We start from the raw sequence: 17,184 nt of genomic DNA on the forward strand, positions 1-17,184 counted from the left end.
CCTATTTAGAGATAAATAGTGACAACTTTTTTTTTTATTAATCAGCACATTAGAAATACAAAATCAGGCGCACATGAAATAACATAACAGAAACAAAGAGAAACCAACAGATATGCAATGCCAGTGGTTATATATTAGGTGAATATAATATATTCACACAATCATGTATAATTACATATAATATTGAGTTTTAATTCCAAGGTAAGGGGTAGATGATGTATCTGTGTTAGGCATTTTACAAGCACAAACAGAGGGTTTTGTCTTTCAACACATTACATTTATGGATATATATACGGAGCAGAAAACACATCTGAATTCCTAGAATAAAAACACGATACGTAGGATAAACCTATTGTCTCCATAGCATCCGTCCAGACTTAGTGAGCCCCGGTGTGTAAAACTTTTTTATATATGGTCTATGGTCACAAGGTGCCTGAAATGCCACAGTGCCACATTTGCTACAGCTACTGTAGAGAGCTCTAAGTATAAGTTATGTAAGTATTGTGTTTTATTTGTGTGGGAAAATAAAACTTAGAAGTTTGCAATTCTGAAAGCATTGTTTATGTGTGACATGCATATACACAGACACATATTTGTGACTATTTTCTACAACTACAACTGCTGCTCAGTGATTTTGGCCCCAAAAAGACTAATGTTTTGGTACGTGACTTGAGTGGAATAATCGAGTGTAGTGGTAATGTTTGGCCTGCAGATGGCAGCGATTCTTATTAAAGACTTGGGCCACCATTAAATATAAGACGAAGAAGACAGAATCCGGAAAATATGACAAAATGGCGGAATGTGAAAACAACCACGACAACAGACTGTTGTCAAATTCAGACACCGTGCATCCTAACTTATCCGAGCTGCTAGATCGCGGGTGGAAGATATTTGAAGAGGTGGACAGTACCAACCTTCCCCTGGGCTCTAGCAGCATCCAGGTGGGAGTGAAACGTGGCATCGGCATGTTAGAAGAAGCGTCCACAATGGTGGCTCAGCTCAACCTGTTCAGTCGTAACGAGGAGCTGGAGGAGGTCTCCACAGCGGACCTGAAGTATCTGCTGTTGCCCGCTCTCCTAGGAGCTCTTACCATGAAGCAGACGAACAGAGACAAACGACTTCAGATAGTCCAGACAGCCCGGGCTTACTTCATGGACTTCCTGAGGAGATGTAAAGATTATAACATATCACACATTAAAATGCCAGACCCTAGTTGTGTCGACGCTCCAGAAAATGGATCCGCTGCGGCCAAGGTGAGGAGTTCTAAGGTTACACAGCACACTGAACCCAGGACACACACTTTGCCATTGCTCTACTATTAGAACGTATAAAATAATCTCCTAAAGTTACAGTGTGTAGAATTTAGTGATATCTAGTGTTGAAATTACATGTTGCAGCTGAACACCCCTCACCTCACCCTCTCCTTCCAAACATGGAAAAGAACCTGTGGTAGCTTCAGTTGTCATAAAAACTCAAAAGGTGTTTAGTTTGTCCAGTCTGGACTAATGTAAAAAAAGTAATAATAAAGTATTTAAATATAAAGGGTCTTTTCTGGGGTACAGAAAACTACAATTCATACAATTTAGATGAAAAACATCATGAGAATTATTATTAGTTCCCTTTCACCTAAATTACACACTGGAGCTTTAATAAATAAATAAATTGGATTGGATTTTGCAAATTCAGGTTATTGATTATACTGCACTGTATTATTGATAAACACATACAGATATCTCATTCTTTCACAAATTAATACAATGGAACTACAGTAATACACATTTCTTTTTTAATACCTTATAAGGAATAGCTTAAGAATCATAATCAACAGGGAGCTTTTACCTTCACTTAGGCCCAATAGTCCCATGAGTTCAATCAAGCTTCACCAAATTACATGCACTCAGAAATATGTGTGTGTGTGTGTGTGAGAGAAAGGATGTTGAAGCTAGATTTTTGTGAGAAAATGTTGTTTACACATAGATAGACCAGAAGTGACATAGCATGAGGGAGTTGTGAGGGGAATTATCTCAATTATTTTATTAACAAACTATTACAGTCACTCAGGGCATCACAAAAAACAACATGAATCGATTATGTCTCATGGATGCAGAGGCGTCCACGTCACGATGCACCTCTGTGCAGGCAGTGACTGAACATAATCAATTCATGTTTTATGCTATGTTCATTGTTTTTGCAGTTTTCCACCACTGCTATAGGACCAGGACAGACGCTCATTATAGGTCCAGTCATCCTGTGTCAGAGTCTGCTTCCTCCTCACTCCCCCTCTGACCTGCGCTCACTTTACACTTTCACAATAAACACCATCACTGATTACAAGTTATTAGGACAAGTACAGTACAGTTTACTATGTGTTTGTTTTATTCACTCTAGAGTTTATAAGACACGTTTAAACCTTCTACACAACACGAGACATGATGCAAACTGCACAGCCAGGACATCAGGTTTAAAGTTATTCTCTCGTGTCGTCCTTTCCATACACGACGAGTTCCCTGATAATGCCGGTAGTTATGTTGGCTTCAGACAGGCCCTAGACTGAAATGACTGACATAGCCTGGGACGTTGATCTTCGGAACCTCCTTGACGTATGGTGCAGGGTCTTTAAAGACTTGGCTAAACAGGACCTCCATCAGTTCTTGGATGTAACCTGGAAAACATTTGTACAGTGCTATTTGTAAAATATTTACACATTTTTAAACACATTAAAAACATTTTGTGTATTTTATTGAATGTTGGCCATGTTTTTACTGGCTTTGCTTTGGATATTCTGAAATTTAATTTTATAGATCGGCTTTCCTGATGAGCGGGTGGCTTGAGGGTGATCAGCATTGCAATTACTGAAGTAGTTGCCAACAATTTTTATAATTGATTATAATCGATTAAATCGATTCGTTGTTGCAGCCCTAGTGTAAAGTGCAGGATGAGAGAGTGAAATGCTTCCATTGAAAATAGCTGATGCTGTAGATACAACTACTAGTTTTGACATCCTTCACCAGTAGGGATGTCGCGATTAACCGATTTTACGATAACCGCGATGTCAAAACGTCACGATATTATAGAAGAAGAAGAAGATATACTTTTATTGTCACCTTTAACACTTTTACATGCCTTTTATAACCTTAAGAATTGTAAAAACTATGATATTTAACTATCATGTCCTGCCTGAATCACGTAATTTGTGTGGACGCAAGCCAAGAGACAATTGATAACTTATTTCCACCAATGCTGGACAAAGATCTCTATCGGAGGAGTCCACAGCACAAGGAGAAATCTTTCGGTTTCTGACCAGCTATGCAGGAGCGGCTGACACACACACACACACACACACACAAACCAAGAAATACATACTATAATATGATGTGTGTTAGTCAGATATATCAGTGTGTCAGCTGGTGGATGAGAGTTCATGTAGTAAAGGTGGGGTGTTAAAACTAAACAAACGTGGCTGAGCCAACTAAACAGGAGCGTGGTGCTAGGTTGAATGGGGTGGCGGGACTGGCAGTTTTGTTTCAGAATATAAACAGAATGTTAAAAATGTTTATTACAATCAACAATCTAATTGATTTGGGAAATCAGTGGTGATTCCCAGCCCTAATTAGCATATATTTAAAGTAACAAAAGTAAATGGGCACAATAACCTATTTCAGAATAATATATGACAGGATTCTTAGCACACGAGGATTAAATCTGACATCAGAGAGTCCCTGCATGTAGACACAGTGGAAGACCTGATTAATATAAGTCTGGAGGGAACTAAGGAGTTTGATTTCAAGGAGTTTGAACATACAGTGGTATGAAAAAGTTTGGGCACCCCTGATCATTTTCAAGATTTTCCTTTATGTATCATTGGTTGTTCGGAACAGCAATTTCAATTAAATATATCATATAGCAGACAAACAGTGATATTTAAGAAGTGAAATTAAGTTTATAGGATTTACAGAAAGTGTGCAATAATTACTTAAACAAAAGTAAGCAGGTGCATAAATTTGGGCACCCCAACAGAAAAATTACATCAATATTTAGTAGATCCTCCTTTTGCAGAAATAACAGCCTCTAAACGCTTCCTATAGCTTCCAATGAGGGTCTGGATTCTGGTTGAAGGTATTTTTGACCATTCTTCTTTACAAAACATCTCCAGTTCAGTCAGGTTTGATGGTTTCCGAGTATGGACAGCCTGCTTTAAAACAGACCACAGATTTTCAATGATATTCAGGTCTGGGGACTGAGATGGCCATTCCAGAACGTTGTACTTGTTGAATGCTTTGGTAGAATTTGAGCGGTGTTTAGGGTCGTTGTCTTGTTGAAGTATCCAGCCCCGGCGCAACTTCAACTTTGTCACTGATTCTTGAACATTGTTGGCAAGAATTTGCTGATACTGACTGGAATCCATGCGACCTTCAACTTTAACAAGCCCCACAGCATGATGGAACCACCACCAAATTTAACTGTGGGTAGCAAGTGTTTGTCTTGGAATGCTGTGTTCTTCTTCCGCCATGCATACCGCCCCTTGTTATGTCCAAATAACTCAATTTTAGTTTCATCAGTCCTCAGCACCTTATTCCAAAATGAAGCTGGCTTGTCCAAATGTGCTTTAGCATACCTCAAGCGACTCTTTTTGTGGCATGGGCGCAGAAAAGGCTTCTGCCGCATTACTCTCCCATACAGCATCTCCTTGTGCAAAGTGCGCTGAATAGTTGAACGATGCACAGTGAAACCATCTGCAGCAAGATCATGTTGTAGGTCTTTGGAGCTGGTCTCACCAGCAGGTCTCTCTCTCCCTGTTCTCACCATCCTTCGCCTCTGCTTATCTGAGATTTTTCTTGGCCTGCCACTATGGGCTTAACTAGAACTGTGCCTGTGGTCTTCCATTTCCTCACTATGTTCCTCACAGTGTAAACTGACAGCTGAAATCTCTGAGGTAGCTTTTTGTATCCTTCCCCTAAACCATGATGTTGAACGATCTTTGTTTTCAGGTCATTTGACAGTTGTTTTGAGGCTCCCATGTTGCCAGTCTTCAGAGAAGATGCAAAGGGGAAAACAACTTGCAACTGGCCACCTTAAATACCCTTTCTCATGATTGGCTTCACCTGTGTATGTAGGTCAAGGGTCAATGAGCTTACCATACAAATTTTGTGTTCCAATAATTAGTGCTAAAGGTATTCAAATCAATAAAACAACAAGGGTGCCCAAATTTATGCACATGCTTACTTTTGTTTAAGTAATTATTGCACACTTCTTAAATATCACTGTGTTTGTATGCTATATGATATATGCAATTGGAATTTCTGTTCCGAACAACCAATGATACATAAAGGAAAATCTTGAAAATGATCAGGGGTGCCCAAACTTTTTCGTACCACTGTATATGGTTCAGTGAGGGCAAAAGTGCTAGAAGGCCCAACTACAAGGGTCGATCCTCAGAGGTACCAGGCCCTATTGGTCCTCAGGGGAATGTTCTCTAAAGGGAGGGGAAGGAGAGGTATACTGTAAGAGAAAGTTCTGTGTTCACTTATTTGTTGTGATTGTGCTTTAATGACAATAACGAGCTGATCACATACCTTATGTAAACGTTGATCTTTTTAAAAAAAAATTGGTGTCAATGTTTTAAAAAGCACCATTTAACTTGATGATTTTTTTCTCAACAGGGAGACTGAAACACTATTTTATAAATACAGTGTATACAGATTGATTGATTTGCCCCCTCTCTCTGCCTTGGAAAGAGTAGTCACTTGAGATTGCTCTGATAAGGGCTTGATTTCTGTGTTATATGTCATGCTGGAATCAGGTTCTCCAGAATCTTCAGAGTCTAGATTGGCGGCTACAAAACAGGATCTCAATGAGGTTATCTAAATGAATGACTGGAGGGGGGCATATAGGGATGCTCAGCAACAAACAATGAATACAGGGTTAAAACTGTTACAATGTAACTGGCTGACAATATACTATATATTTGAAAAAGGGAACATAAACTAAGAATAGTTACCAAAGATAGACCAAGGATAGGCAGATGGTTTCGAGAGATGGCAAAAGATATGTCAATCAAAAAGACAGCGGACTGTTGGATGTTCGTAGTGGCGCGGAGCCATGTTAAGAAGCTTTTTTTATTTTTTTTTATTATTATCTTTAATTTGTATGTGTACTATCATTAGTTAGCCTCTTATTTGTGTTTGTATTATGTGCTGCTGATTGTCATAATTTTTTTTGTAAGTTGCAGGGTGGGGAGAGCAATGATGATATTGTAGTGGGTGGGGATTCAATGGTGTGTTTATAATATTGTTAAAACAAGTCTACTATATGTGGGGGAAAAAATCAATACATTTATGTGGGGGAAAAAATCTTTCTTCAAGTCAACTAACAAGGAGCGAGTAATGGGTGGGCAATATGACCTAAAGTTAATATCACTGTTTTTTACTCTTTCATTCAAAATCAAAACTCTCTACATTGACAGTTTCAACAATCTGCTCATCTCTATTAAGCTTAGATGGTACTTTTGATGCTTTAATTGATCATCCTTTTACCATACACCTTGCATAAAGGCAGCTGCTGATAGGCTTTACTTTTTATGCTTTTTATTTATCACAGTAATGACAGCATTACAAAATCCATGTTGTACCGCACTATCACACCCATAATGACTCTGAAACTGGTATACCGCCCACCCATAAGATGACTCAAACACACAAACAGAACCCGAGCAGAGTGCACACATCAGGGCAAATTATCTTATCAAACTATGGCCAGAGCACTACTAGATCTCCTGCTGTTCCGACCAAATCACTACGGTAATTACTTCGAAATGTATGGAATTGTATCATAGTCTAGCATTAAACTGTTTCATACCATATGTTTGGCAGGACTAATGACATAAATTGAAATAAATTAGGTGATACTACGACAGAGAGAAAGGATCAGCACTCTCACTTACGCATTTCTGTTTAAGAGTCATTAAGAGCATAGATTGAAAAGGAATAATTTGATAATCTGAACATTAAAATGTGCTTCTTGTTCCAGTCTGTCCCCTGCCCATCAGACCTGGTTGCCATGGCAGCACAGAGACAAACTAAGATCGAGCGGTACCGTCAGAAGAAGGCGCTGGAAACCAGACTGTCACATGTTAAAAGTGCCATAGACAGCGGACAGGACGATGATGAAGTCAACCGAGATTTTTACCTTCTGAACGTCCAGAGATGGGTGACTGTGTGTCTGGAGGAAATCGAGAGTATTGATCAGGAGGTGGAGATACTCAGCAAGATGGATGTTCTAAAGCAGAGTGCTGCCAAGCAACCAAGTCAGCCGGTCAGGCCTCCCATGAAACCATTCATCCTCACCAAGAATACTCTACAGGTGAGTCTTTGTGTAGGGCTTGTTTTACATGCCTAAAAGTCTTAAGAGCCTTAATTCAGTACTTTGTAGAAGCCAATTGGAGAATAGCTTAATCTTAAATTTAGCTGAGCAAAATCTGTACAAGCTTTTCACACCTGGATTTTATCTCTCTGATGCTCCTAACATGCCAAATAAAAAGCACTTCAGCTGCATTTTGCATGAACTGATGTTTGTTGGATTGCATTAACAACAGTCATCATCTCTCTGGCTAATGAAGCTAACACAACTCGTCCAATCAAAGTGAAATACCTTTCGATCTCCAAAAATCTGACAGTTCTTTAAACAAGAGAAGTGCAGATGGTATGTAAACACAAACGGGTCAATTGAACTGTTGGAACAGCAGGACACTTACGGACTGAGTTGCATTTAAACAGTCCTCTCAAAGATGGCAGGTCTCAGTGTTACAGGCCGTTAGTGTTGTCACTGTACCAACATGTATTTGAATACTTTTCGGTACTTTTCCAAATAAAAAGAGAACACAAAAAATGTCATTATCGACTTTATTTTAATAGAAAATCTTAGAACTATAACATTATGCATCAGTAATTAAAATAAAATACCACAAAGACAGGCTTAAATTTTTTCCAGCACTACTTTTGTGGAGAGTGAAGGGGGCTGGCGTTGCTTGCTTTTAGCACTTAATGTGGCTTTGTTTTCATGGGTATATAAGTTATTACCTGTCGTTCTCTGTACTCCTTGTGCAGGTCTGGGTGCTTGTCCTTCAAGTGTTTTGTCAAGTTGGAAGTGTTTCCACCCTTGGCCACACATGTTTTGTAACACCGTTTGCATGCGGTGACGTCATGCGACGACGTAAAAAAAAAAAAAAAAAAGTACCGGTCTTATAGTACCATTTTAAATCCATCAGTACCCCGGTACCAATTTAGTACTGGTATACCGAACAACCCTACAGGCCATCATATTTGACAGAGTGCATTTGTCTCGTCCACAGGCTCAGGTTTTCGGGCCTGGCTACCCAAGCCTTCCCACTATGACAGTAGATGACTGGTATGAACAGCACAGGAAACATGGAGTCCTGCCTGATCAGGCAATATCTAAGAGGATCGCCGTGGATGACGACGCTAATGCAATGGAGGGGGAAGAAGAGGAAAAAGAGAAAAAAGCTGAAAAGGATGATGAAGAGTCTCTGCTGAAAGCCAGAAACTGGGATGAGTGGAAAGACACTCATCGCAGGGGTTATGGAAATCGCCACAACATGGGCTAACTGTTCCCAGCATAGTGTGTGTCCATCAGACCGACTCAGTGGACATGGCACAGTTCCCTAAATTTGAAGGTATGAGAACGAAATGCATAGCATTGCCTGACCACCCTGCTGACTTCTCTGACTGATTTATGTGCAGGTAGACAGTACAGCTGAAATATCATTGTGTTAAATTTGCAGTCATTTACAGCTAAAGAGTTCTCTGTGGTGCCATTTGTTTCACCCAATCTTAATAAGTCAGTCGTGATGCCTATGTTTTCCCCTCACAATGTCGCTGGAGAATAAAGAATGATCAAACCACTCAAGCCGTCAAAACACCACCATCTTTTCTTTGACATTGTAACACACGTTCTTGGGCCTAATACTGTAATTATCATTATTTCAATTGTTTCAATGAAGTTGGCTTCTTCTCTGAACAAACACATGTCGTGTTTACTTAAGTCTCCATCTGTAATTTATTGCAAAGAGTATCCTGATGCAGTAGAATTACTGTGTACATCATCCTTGAGTTCAACTGAGAAAATCCCTTTCGTGTCATTGACTAATGTCTTAATATAACAACATTCAATTATTTAGAAATATTGGGCACCATTTGCATATTCTTCCAAGCATGCATTGTATTAAGATTAAAAGGTTTCCTCAATCCTTTTTTCTGATATGAAATTCAATGTCTTGTTTTCTTTTAGTTTCTCAGATGGTCTTTTTGTCCTCAAGTTTACCCCATTCCACAGGTGTCCAATGCATTTTATTCATAGCAAATCTGTAAGAAATCATAATTATAATTTTGATTTTTTTTTGCTTGTTTAAAGTAATGAACAGAGGCTTTAATTTGACTTTTAATAATTTTACTCCTTGCGCACTGGTTTCTGGCTGTCTGTCATTTAAGTGTCATGTATAGTGAAAGTCAGCAGGGGCCCCACAGGCAGTTCATCTGGTCCTGAGACAAAAAAGGGTACTGTGCAGGGCTGTAGTGGAGGTTAAACGCACATAAACACCATTTATGTACCATTTTAATTACAAAATATAAATTATTGTCCAATTTGTTTAAAAGTTTGAGTCAAATTCCACATCATTGTTTCCTGAGCATCACTGTTGCCTGGCTCCCGTCTCCTTAGCAGACAGCGCTCGCAGCTTGCACACTCTATAAAGTAATAGGAAATTGCAACACAATTACAAGTAATGTAGTCCCTCAAATTGTTCTAAGGTTGCATTTCATAATTTTTTTAACCCCACACCAGTAGAAATGAACAACAATAATGATAATAAAATGCTAAATTATTGGTCTACATGATTCCATATCAGTTCTTGTCTCCTATATATAATATCGTATATGGATGACTGAAGTTAAAGTGACAGTGTGTAGAATTTTGTGATATCTCGTGCTAAAATTGCATGTTACAGCTGAACACCCCTAACCTTACCCTCTCCTTCCAAACATAAAAAAAGAAACTGGTAGTCTTGGGTTGTCATAAAAACTCAAAAGGTGTTAAGTTTGTCCAGTCTGGACTAATGTTAAAAAACATGAGGCCTCCGTAGAGAGGGTCCCCTCGATGTAAATATAAAGTATCTGAATATAAAGAGCCTTTTCTGGGGTAAAGAAAACTACAATTCATCCAATTTAGATTAAATTAACTAGTGAAAACATCATGAGGATTATTCTACATAAAATTTCTGCCAATAGTTCCCTTTCACCTAAATCTTACGCACTGGACCTTTAATTCACCTTTTTAACAAAGGCCTCAGAGAGCTGGCCGAAAATGATCGTTTATCCACCTTTTTTTTCTTCTTTTTTTTTTACCACCACAGCACTGGTCCTGTAAAGTTAGTGTGATTTGACTAAATGGTCATCGCAAAATACTAATGATGGCTGAAAAGTGTTTTATGTTTGTACATCCGGGTCGACATGCGACATGAAAAAAAAATCGAAACCGGAAGTCCTATCACACCGTTCCTCAGCAGCTTGACTAATGGCCCTCTGACTGCAGTTGCCAGCTAACCTTGCGGATCAGTCCTTGACGAGGCCAGGAGTTGTCCGTGTGCAACGATAGGTACAGTACCTTTAGTGAGTTGTGTCCTTTCCGTCTGTGTCAGTCCTCTGAGACCAGCCGTAATGAATAAGCAAAGCTGTGCTAATTTAGCTAATGCTATCTGAACTTGAACCTCCGACAACGGGTATAGGTAATTGAAATCTATGCTGTGTGTGCTGTAGTTTCAAGGTTTTCATATGCCTCGAGAGAGGTGTCAGGTCGTATCACTGTATACATCCTTCCTCTGGGGCTGTTCACAGCTCAGTTCTCGTCATATTGTCCTCAGTGCTACCTCGGAGCTAACTGCAGCCCTTTAGCCCTTTATTAACTACCTTTGCTCAGCGTGTAAGGCAAAAACCGTCCAACCAGCCACTGCCCCTCTATTCTTGGCATTACGGGACATGTGCTCATTGATTACACGAGGCATCAGAATTTGGTGCTCAGGGTGCACGAAAAGTTTCATTGACTTCGCTTTGGTTTGAAAGATCCACAAAGCTGAGCACAGAACCTCTGAACCAAAATCATTCAAAACTTTCTGAAGGCTAAAATGGTAGTGGTTGCACACAAGGCAGCAATAAATGTCATACAAGGACAAATAAGTTAAAAAGTTTAACAAAACAATTTAAATAACTTGAGAAATGTCTGCTCTTCAGTGTAATGACTATAACAAATTGTTAACAGTTTCTATGAATATAATAACCTAGTGGTAGCTGTTCTCAGATCAACACTGTGTTATTGTAATGTTAGAGACAGGAATAAATAACGACTTATTGAAGTGAACTACTTGACAAGCACAGAAATGCCTTGACTGAACAGCTGAGGCGTTATAATGCAAGTCTAGAGCAGGAGTGGTCAGTTATATTTTCCTGAGGGGCCACATGAGAAACATTGAATTTTGTCACACCGTACATATAATTTACCACTAGATTAAATCATATATATTATAAACTTACTCCTATTTTTCAGTATTTATTAATGATAAAATCATTACAAACGGCTTATTTTTAATATGATGTAGAAATATAAATAAAGATATATCTTAACCTTGACTCATCTCACCAAACCATTGTTCTGTCTTCTCCATCTGTCTCCAAGAAAATAAGATTATAATATTATTATGCTGGTCAATGACATGACACTAATTCTTTTGTGTCCATAGGGTTTAGTAAAATTTAAAAGGCTGAAAATTTTAAAATAAACATACAAATTACTTGCACACATTCTTTTCTTGAGGGTGTATTCTAAAATTTCTGGATTTTATAGATTATGAGAGAATATTCGGGGGATGATGGCAATGTGAGGTAACCATAAAAACTTTGTACCAAATAATTTAACTTGCTTACTAGTTTGGCATAATCTTGAATTTGTGTTGATTAATATTGAATAAAATAAATGGAATAAATAAGTAAAGTCTAAATATTATTTATTTTTTGGAATCATGCAAGTCAAGTCAACTCTTAAAGTATCAAGGTGGTGTAACCACCATTCAAAATCATTTTGGTATAAGACCATATGACAGGAAATCATATTATAGAGAAGTTACTCTCTCTTTTTTTTTAAAGTGATGTCTTTAGGATATGGTCAGGTGTGCTTTGGTTATATGTCAAATGGTATGACCCAAGATAAACATTGATAATTGATCAAAATCGTAAATTAAATTTAAATTTTTCAAAAACTGTGTTTGAAATCTTTACACATGTGTACTGCTTACAGTACGTGTCATTGATAATGCCTTCCGAATTTGAATTGAAATGTCAAATGGTATAACCAGTTCCACCAGTTGACTGCTATTACAAACCTTTTGGTTAATGGCTAATTTTGTGAAATATCAGCAGTTTATGATACTGATTTAAAAATGTGATTAACAAAGTGGAACTTTTAAAAAGTTTCTACTGTTATTTTCTTTGTTTTAAAGTGATTTATCGACAACTTTAAATCTGTGAAGACATAAATGAACCATTTCTTGATAATTTTCTTCATTTAAAAATAATGACGAAACACTAAGTTCAATAAATCTTTTTGACTTTCATGCTTGATTTTTAGTGTAAATTTTCTCAAGAAACAATGGCCTTTGACTGTAAAAGCATCATGGTCAGGTGGTGTAACTGGTTTGTGTCAGTTGGAGTAACCAGTAATTTTCATAAAAATATGATAATATACAGGAAAGTTCATGCGGAATAAAATGTAAGTGTAATTACATAGTTTGTGCACGATTTTTTTAAAGATTATTTAGAGAACAAAAAGTGTTCAGCATATGTCCTGTTCAGGATTGCAACAATCCATACTTTTTAAAAATAGATAATCCAAAAAAAAAAAAAAAAATTCCATGTGGTATAAAATGAAATATTTATTTAATACACTTGCATAAACTCTAGTCTTGTCTTTTAAAAGGCAATGGTGAAAATGTAATTTAAATTTACACTAAGCCAACATAAGTACAACATATACATTTTAACAAACCTGAAGCATGCTTTTAAAATATTTTAAAATATTTTTGAATTTCTCATGATGCCAACCCTTATTTGGGGTGGCACAGGGGTTAGAGCTGTCGTCCTCTAACCAGACGTTCGGCGATTCAACCCCAGTCTTCCCAATTCCGAATGCTGAACTCTCCTTGGGCAAGATATTGAACCCAAAATTGCCACTTGCTGCACAAAGATTCATTGTGTGAATAGGTGAATGGCAAACTACAGTAAAGGGCTTTGAGTGGTGATCAAGACAAGAAAAGTGCCATATAAATACACGTACCTGTTATCTGGGTCAATGACAAATATATCTTCTAAAAAGGTATTTAGGAAAAATCTTCATATAGATTTAATTTTTGAGTCCAGAAAATTGTGTCTCATTTGTTAAATAACTTTTAAAACTGCTACAATACATTTTTCAACAGTACCTATGATTCATTTAGGTGAAATCTTTGGCAATTATCCCATAGAGCAGTGGTCGCCAACCCGTCGATCACGATCTATCGGTCGATCTACACAGTCTTCACCGTCGATCTCTGTAACTCTCTGGACTCACAGTCTGCGGTGCAGCAGGTTTATTTCTTGCATTTCCTTCAATACAAGTCAGATTATGCACTGAACTAAATGTCAGGACTCTACGGTATGAAGTCCTGCATCTTCTGGTCTGTCGACAACAATCAAAGCCCTGTTAGAACAAATGAATGGATTCAGAAGTGAAACGCTGGAGTGCTTTTACTTTGAAACGGGTTCAAGGAGTGTAAATATGTTTGTGACATAGACAGATCAACTTTGTGTTTCACTGCAGAATAAAATGATCCTTCACCTGAGTTTTAATGTTTATCTGTTGAAGTTATGTCACAAACACAAAACAAAGAAAAGCACTCCAGCGTTTCTGTTGACCAAATCCATTCTTTTGATTAAAAAGTTTTTTATTGTGAAATATTTGCAGGAGCTGAAGATGCATGAATTCATACTGAAATAATAAATATGACCCTCCTAAGTGGGTTTTTTGCAAGATATCGGGGTGCTAGATCTCGGCTCACGTTTTCAATTAAAAAGTGATCTTGTGCTTTAAAAGTTTGGTGACCACTGCCATAGAGTGTCTACACTGCCTAACACATTATTCTATTGTGGATGTATTTGTTTTTACAGTAAGATGTTTGTATTCTACTGGTAAGGTATTCAGTATCTTAAGTATCAACATTTTCATTTAAAGATGGAAGACTATTTACACAAAAACCAAAAAATGCTTTCAGCACTATAACTATAAAATACATTAGATTTATTATCCATTCATTAACTTAAAACTATTTTTTTATTAATGTTTTACCTGGTTGTACCACCTGACAAATGTCTGTTGTGCTACCTGACAAATGTCAGCTGTGCTACTTGACAACTGACAAGAAATCTGCTGAATTATTGAATTTTTTCTCAAATACAAATAATGTCCTACTAGTGCTGCCTGTGAATACATGAAAAACCTTATTCAAGGCAGTACTGGGGAAGGTACTGTAGTCAGCTCACAGTTTTTGGGATCATGGCCATAGTGTTTCCTCTCCTGGGGCCTCATTCAAAAAATAGGATTCATATGAAAAGTGTGCTCGCACACAAAGGCAGAAAATGGAATATGCACAAAAATATTCCGATTTATATAACCGTGTGCATGCACACTTGAAGGCAGTGTTCCCTTTATACACCACACTCCACCTAGAAATGTGCATATGTGTATCTGCCTCAGATTCCACCCTTTACTCTCCCATATTCAAGCATAAATGGTCAATGCAAAACACCTCATGAATTTTAAATTCTCCTGCTGTCCAGTGGGTTTCCATGGTGAATCAGCATCAAGGGATGAAAAGAAGCACAACTTTCTGACACCGGTATATGTTTGGTGGCCAAAGCAGTGATACCATTATTAAAAGAAAATGAGTGGTAACGTGTTGCTGCTACTGTTAAAACAGTGAGTGAGAGTGAATACCAGAGAGAGGACAGTGTCTGAAATAAAAAAGGCATCGGATTTAAAGGTGGAGGCAAAATAAATAATTGCTTTACAATGTCAGAATGTGAGGGAACTTTTTATCGCCTGTACGTATTTTATTCATCCAAAACTGCAGGATTATTTAGAATTAAATTAAGAGACAGCTGCAATATCCCCAATCTATAAAAACAATAATATATTTATTTCTTCTGAAAAACAAGGGTTTTCTTCAAGTTTTTTGACACATTTTCACAACTGTTGCAAGAGAGAGCGAGAGGCTGAATAAAAAGAGGGAGCACTAAAAACAAACACAAATCAGTGAAACAAAGATACTAAATGTTATTTTCACAGCGGTTATATTCTAAACAAAATTGCATCGCCAAGTTTAATGTAAATACAGACATCAATTCAGTTTTAATATTTAGTGTGTGTTAAATGTGTTAACAACAATTAACTTATCAGCTATCAGCAATGCCATTTTGACTAGTCATACTTTCACTGTGACGAGTAAGAATTTTTATTTAGGAATCATTATAAATCCGCAAAACAATATCTTTAATTCTGTTTGAACTGCTCAAAATGAACATTTCATATACACATATACAATAATCTTTCATTACTACCCTACGAGATAACACTACTATACTCTCTCACATGTACCATCATACTATCTTACATGTACCATCATACTCTCTCTCAAACACTACTATCTTACATGTACCATCATACTCTCTCTCAAACACTACTATAATATCTTACGTGTACTATCATACTCTCACAAACACTACTATACTATCTTACATGTACCATCATGCTCTCTCACACACACTACTATACTATCTTACATGTACCATCATACTCTCACACACATTACTAGCTGTGAAAATACAGCGTCACAGTGCAGATCATCAGCATAATGCAAGGCAAGCGGCTAGTCTGGCACCCCCCAAAACTTCAAGAGCCGAACCGAGAGTGGTTGGGATAACAGTATCACCATGTCAAGGAGAGGTATTACTATATTTAGTGTGAGGGGAAGCTTTCTCTCTAACAATTTTGAGTTGAAGAGTCAGTGTTTTAAGATTTATTTTTCAACTCTCACTGCTCACTTCACCGAGGACTGCTTCCTGAATAGCTCGCAATTCACTGCTGGCTTTTCCAAACATTTTGTTCTGAGAGATGGTGCAGTTCCAACTTGGGCCAAATTGGACATACTGGAGAGTCTGGACCACAACCTGTGAGTATGCTTTATTAGCTGTGGCTTTGTTAGGCTTCAAACAAACACAGTGGTTGGTATAGAGATCAGAGTTGTTGGTTGCTAACGTTTCTGTGAAGTGGGTCGGCTCACTTTACATAGCTGTTTGGCTACTTTACCCTTTACTGTAAGAACATGGTGATCAATTTCAAAATAATTAGCACCGGTGTGGAGGTAGATTTATGACTGTAAATATTTAAATGTACCTTTGCACTTAGCCCCAGCTAATTCAGCTAACATAATTAGCTAATGTTATTGTGAAGTGTGTTTGTTAACTTCAATCAGCTGTAGGGCCACTTTACAATGGAACTTTCTCAAAATATTGAGCATTGGTGTGGAGGTGGATTTATGATTGAAGTAGATAATATTCAGTATACAGTCACATTTCAAGTAGGCCTCTGCTACTCATGGTTCCCGCGGCTCCTTAAAAAGTCTTCGAAATTAAGAAATTAAATCAATGAAATTAAGGTCTTAGATTGTCTTAAATTTATCATAAATTTGCAGCAAAGTTTTAAATTTGCAGGCGGAACATTAAGACACTGTGTCCTACAATAAAAACTTCTTTAAAATGTTTGTATTGAGACACTGCCAGTTTTATGTTTATAATCGCGAAACACTGATGGGTGTTGATTTTAAGTATTCATGTCACAGCACCACACGATTCCCAGTCTTGCAAATCAGTGGTCAGCTATGGAAATGCAATGAGCCCTGTAATGACCTGACAGTAATGTCTATCCATGTCAGTTGTAGTGTGTACCATTCAACAGCGCAGTTTCTGAACACAATCAAACAACTGAAAATTCAAGAAAGAGGTAGTGTGAAGCACAGTGATGTATCATTTATAT

At 37.6% G+C, this 17,184-nt stretch overlaps 2 protein-coding genes across 3 annotated transcripts in view; both read left to right on the forward strand.

The window, feature by feature from the left end:
• The first annotated feature begins 751 nt into the window (after positions 1–751).
• igbp1 (immunoglobulin (CD79A) binding protein 1) lies at positions 752–9,280 on the forward strand. The gene is made up of 3 exons (XM_069531857.1): positions 752–1,253; positions 7,027–7,359; positions 8,348–9,280. The coding sequence occupies exons 1-3, from the start codon at positions 792–794 to the stop codon at positions 8,618–8,620; spliced, it is 1,068 nt and encodes a 355-aa protein (XP_069387958.1). The 5' UTR covers positions 752–791; the 3' UTR covers positions 8,621–9,280.
• A 1,244-nt stretch (positions 9,281–10,524) lies between these two features.
• The window catches only part of abhd18 (abhydrolase domain containing 18), a 46,375-nt gene continuing 39,715 nt past the window's right edge, over positions 10,525–17,184 (forward strand). Inside the window, exon 1 of one of the 2 annotated variants that reach the window (XM_020083054.2) lies at positions 10,525–10,665. The gene's annotated coding sequence lies outside the window, so the exon portion shown is untranslated. The remainder of the gene's footprint in view (positions 10,666–17,184) is intronic. The other variant, XM_069531856.1, reaches the window with a different exon arrangement.

The sequence above is a fragment of the Paralichthys olivaceus genome, chromosome 9 (genome assembly GCF_024713975.1).
Source record: "Paralichthys olivaceus isolate ysfri-2021 chromosome 9, ASM2471397v2, whole genome shotgun sequence".
NCBI classification, from domain to species: domain Eukaryota; kingdom Metazoa; phylum Chordata; class Actinopteri; order Pleuronectiformes; family Paralichthyidae; genus Paralichthys; species Paralichthys olivaceus.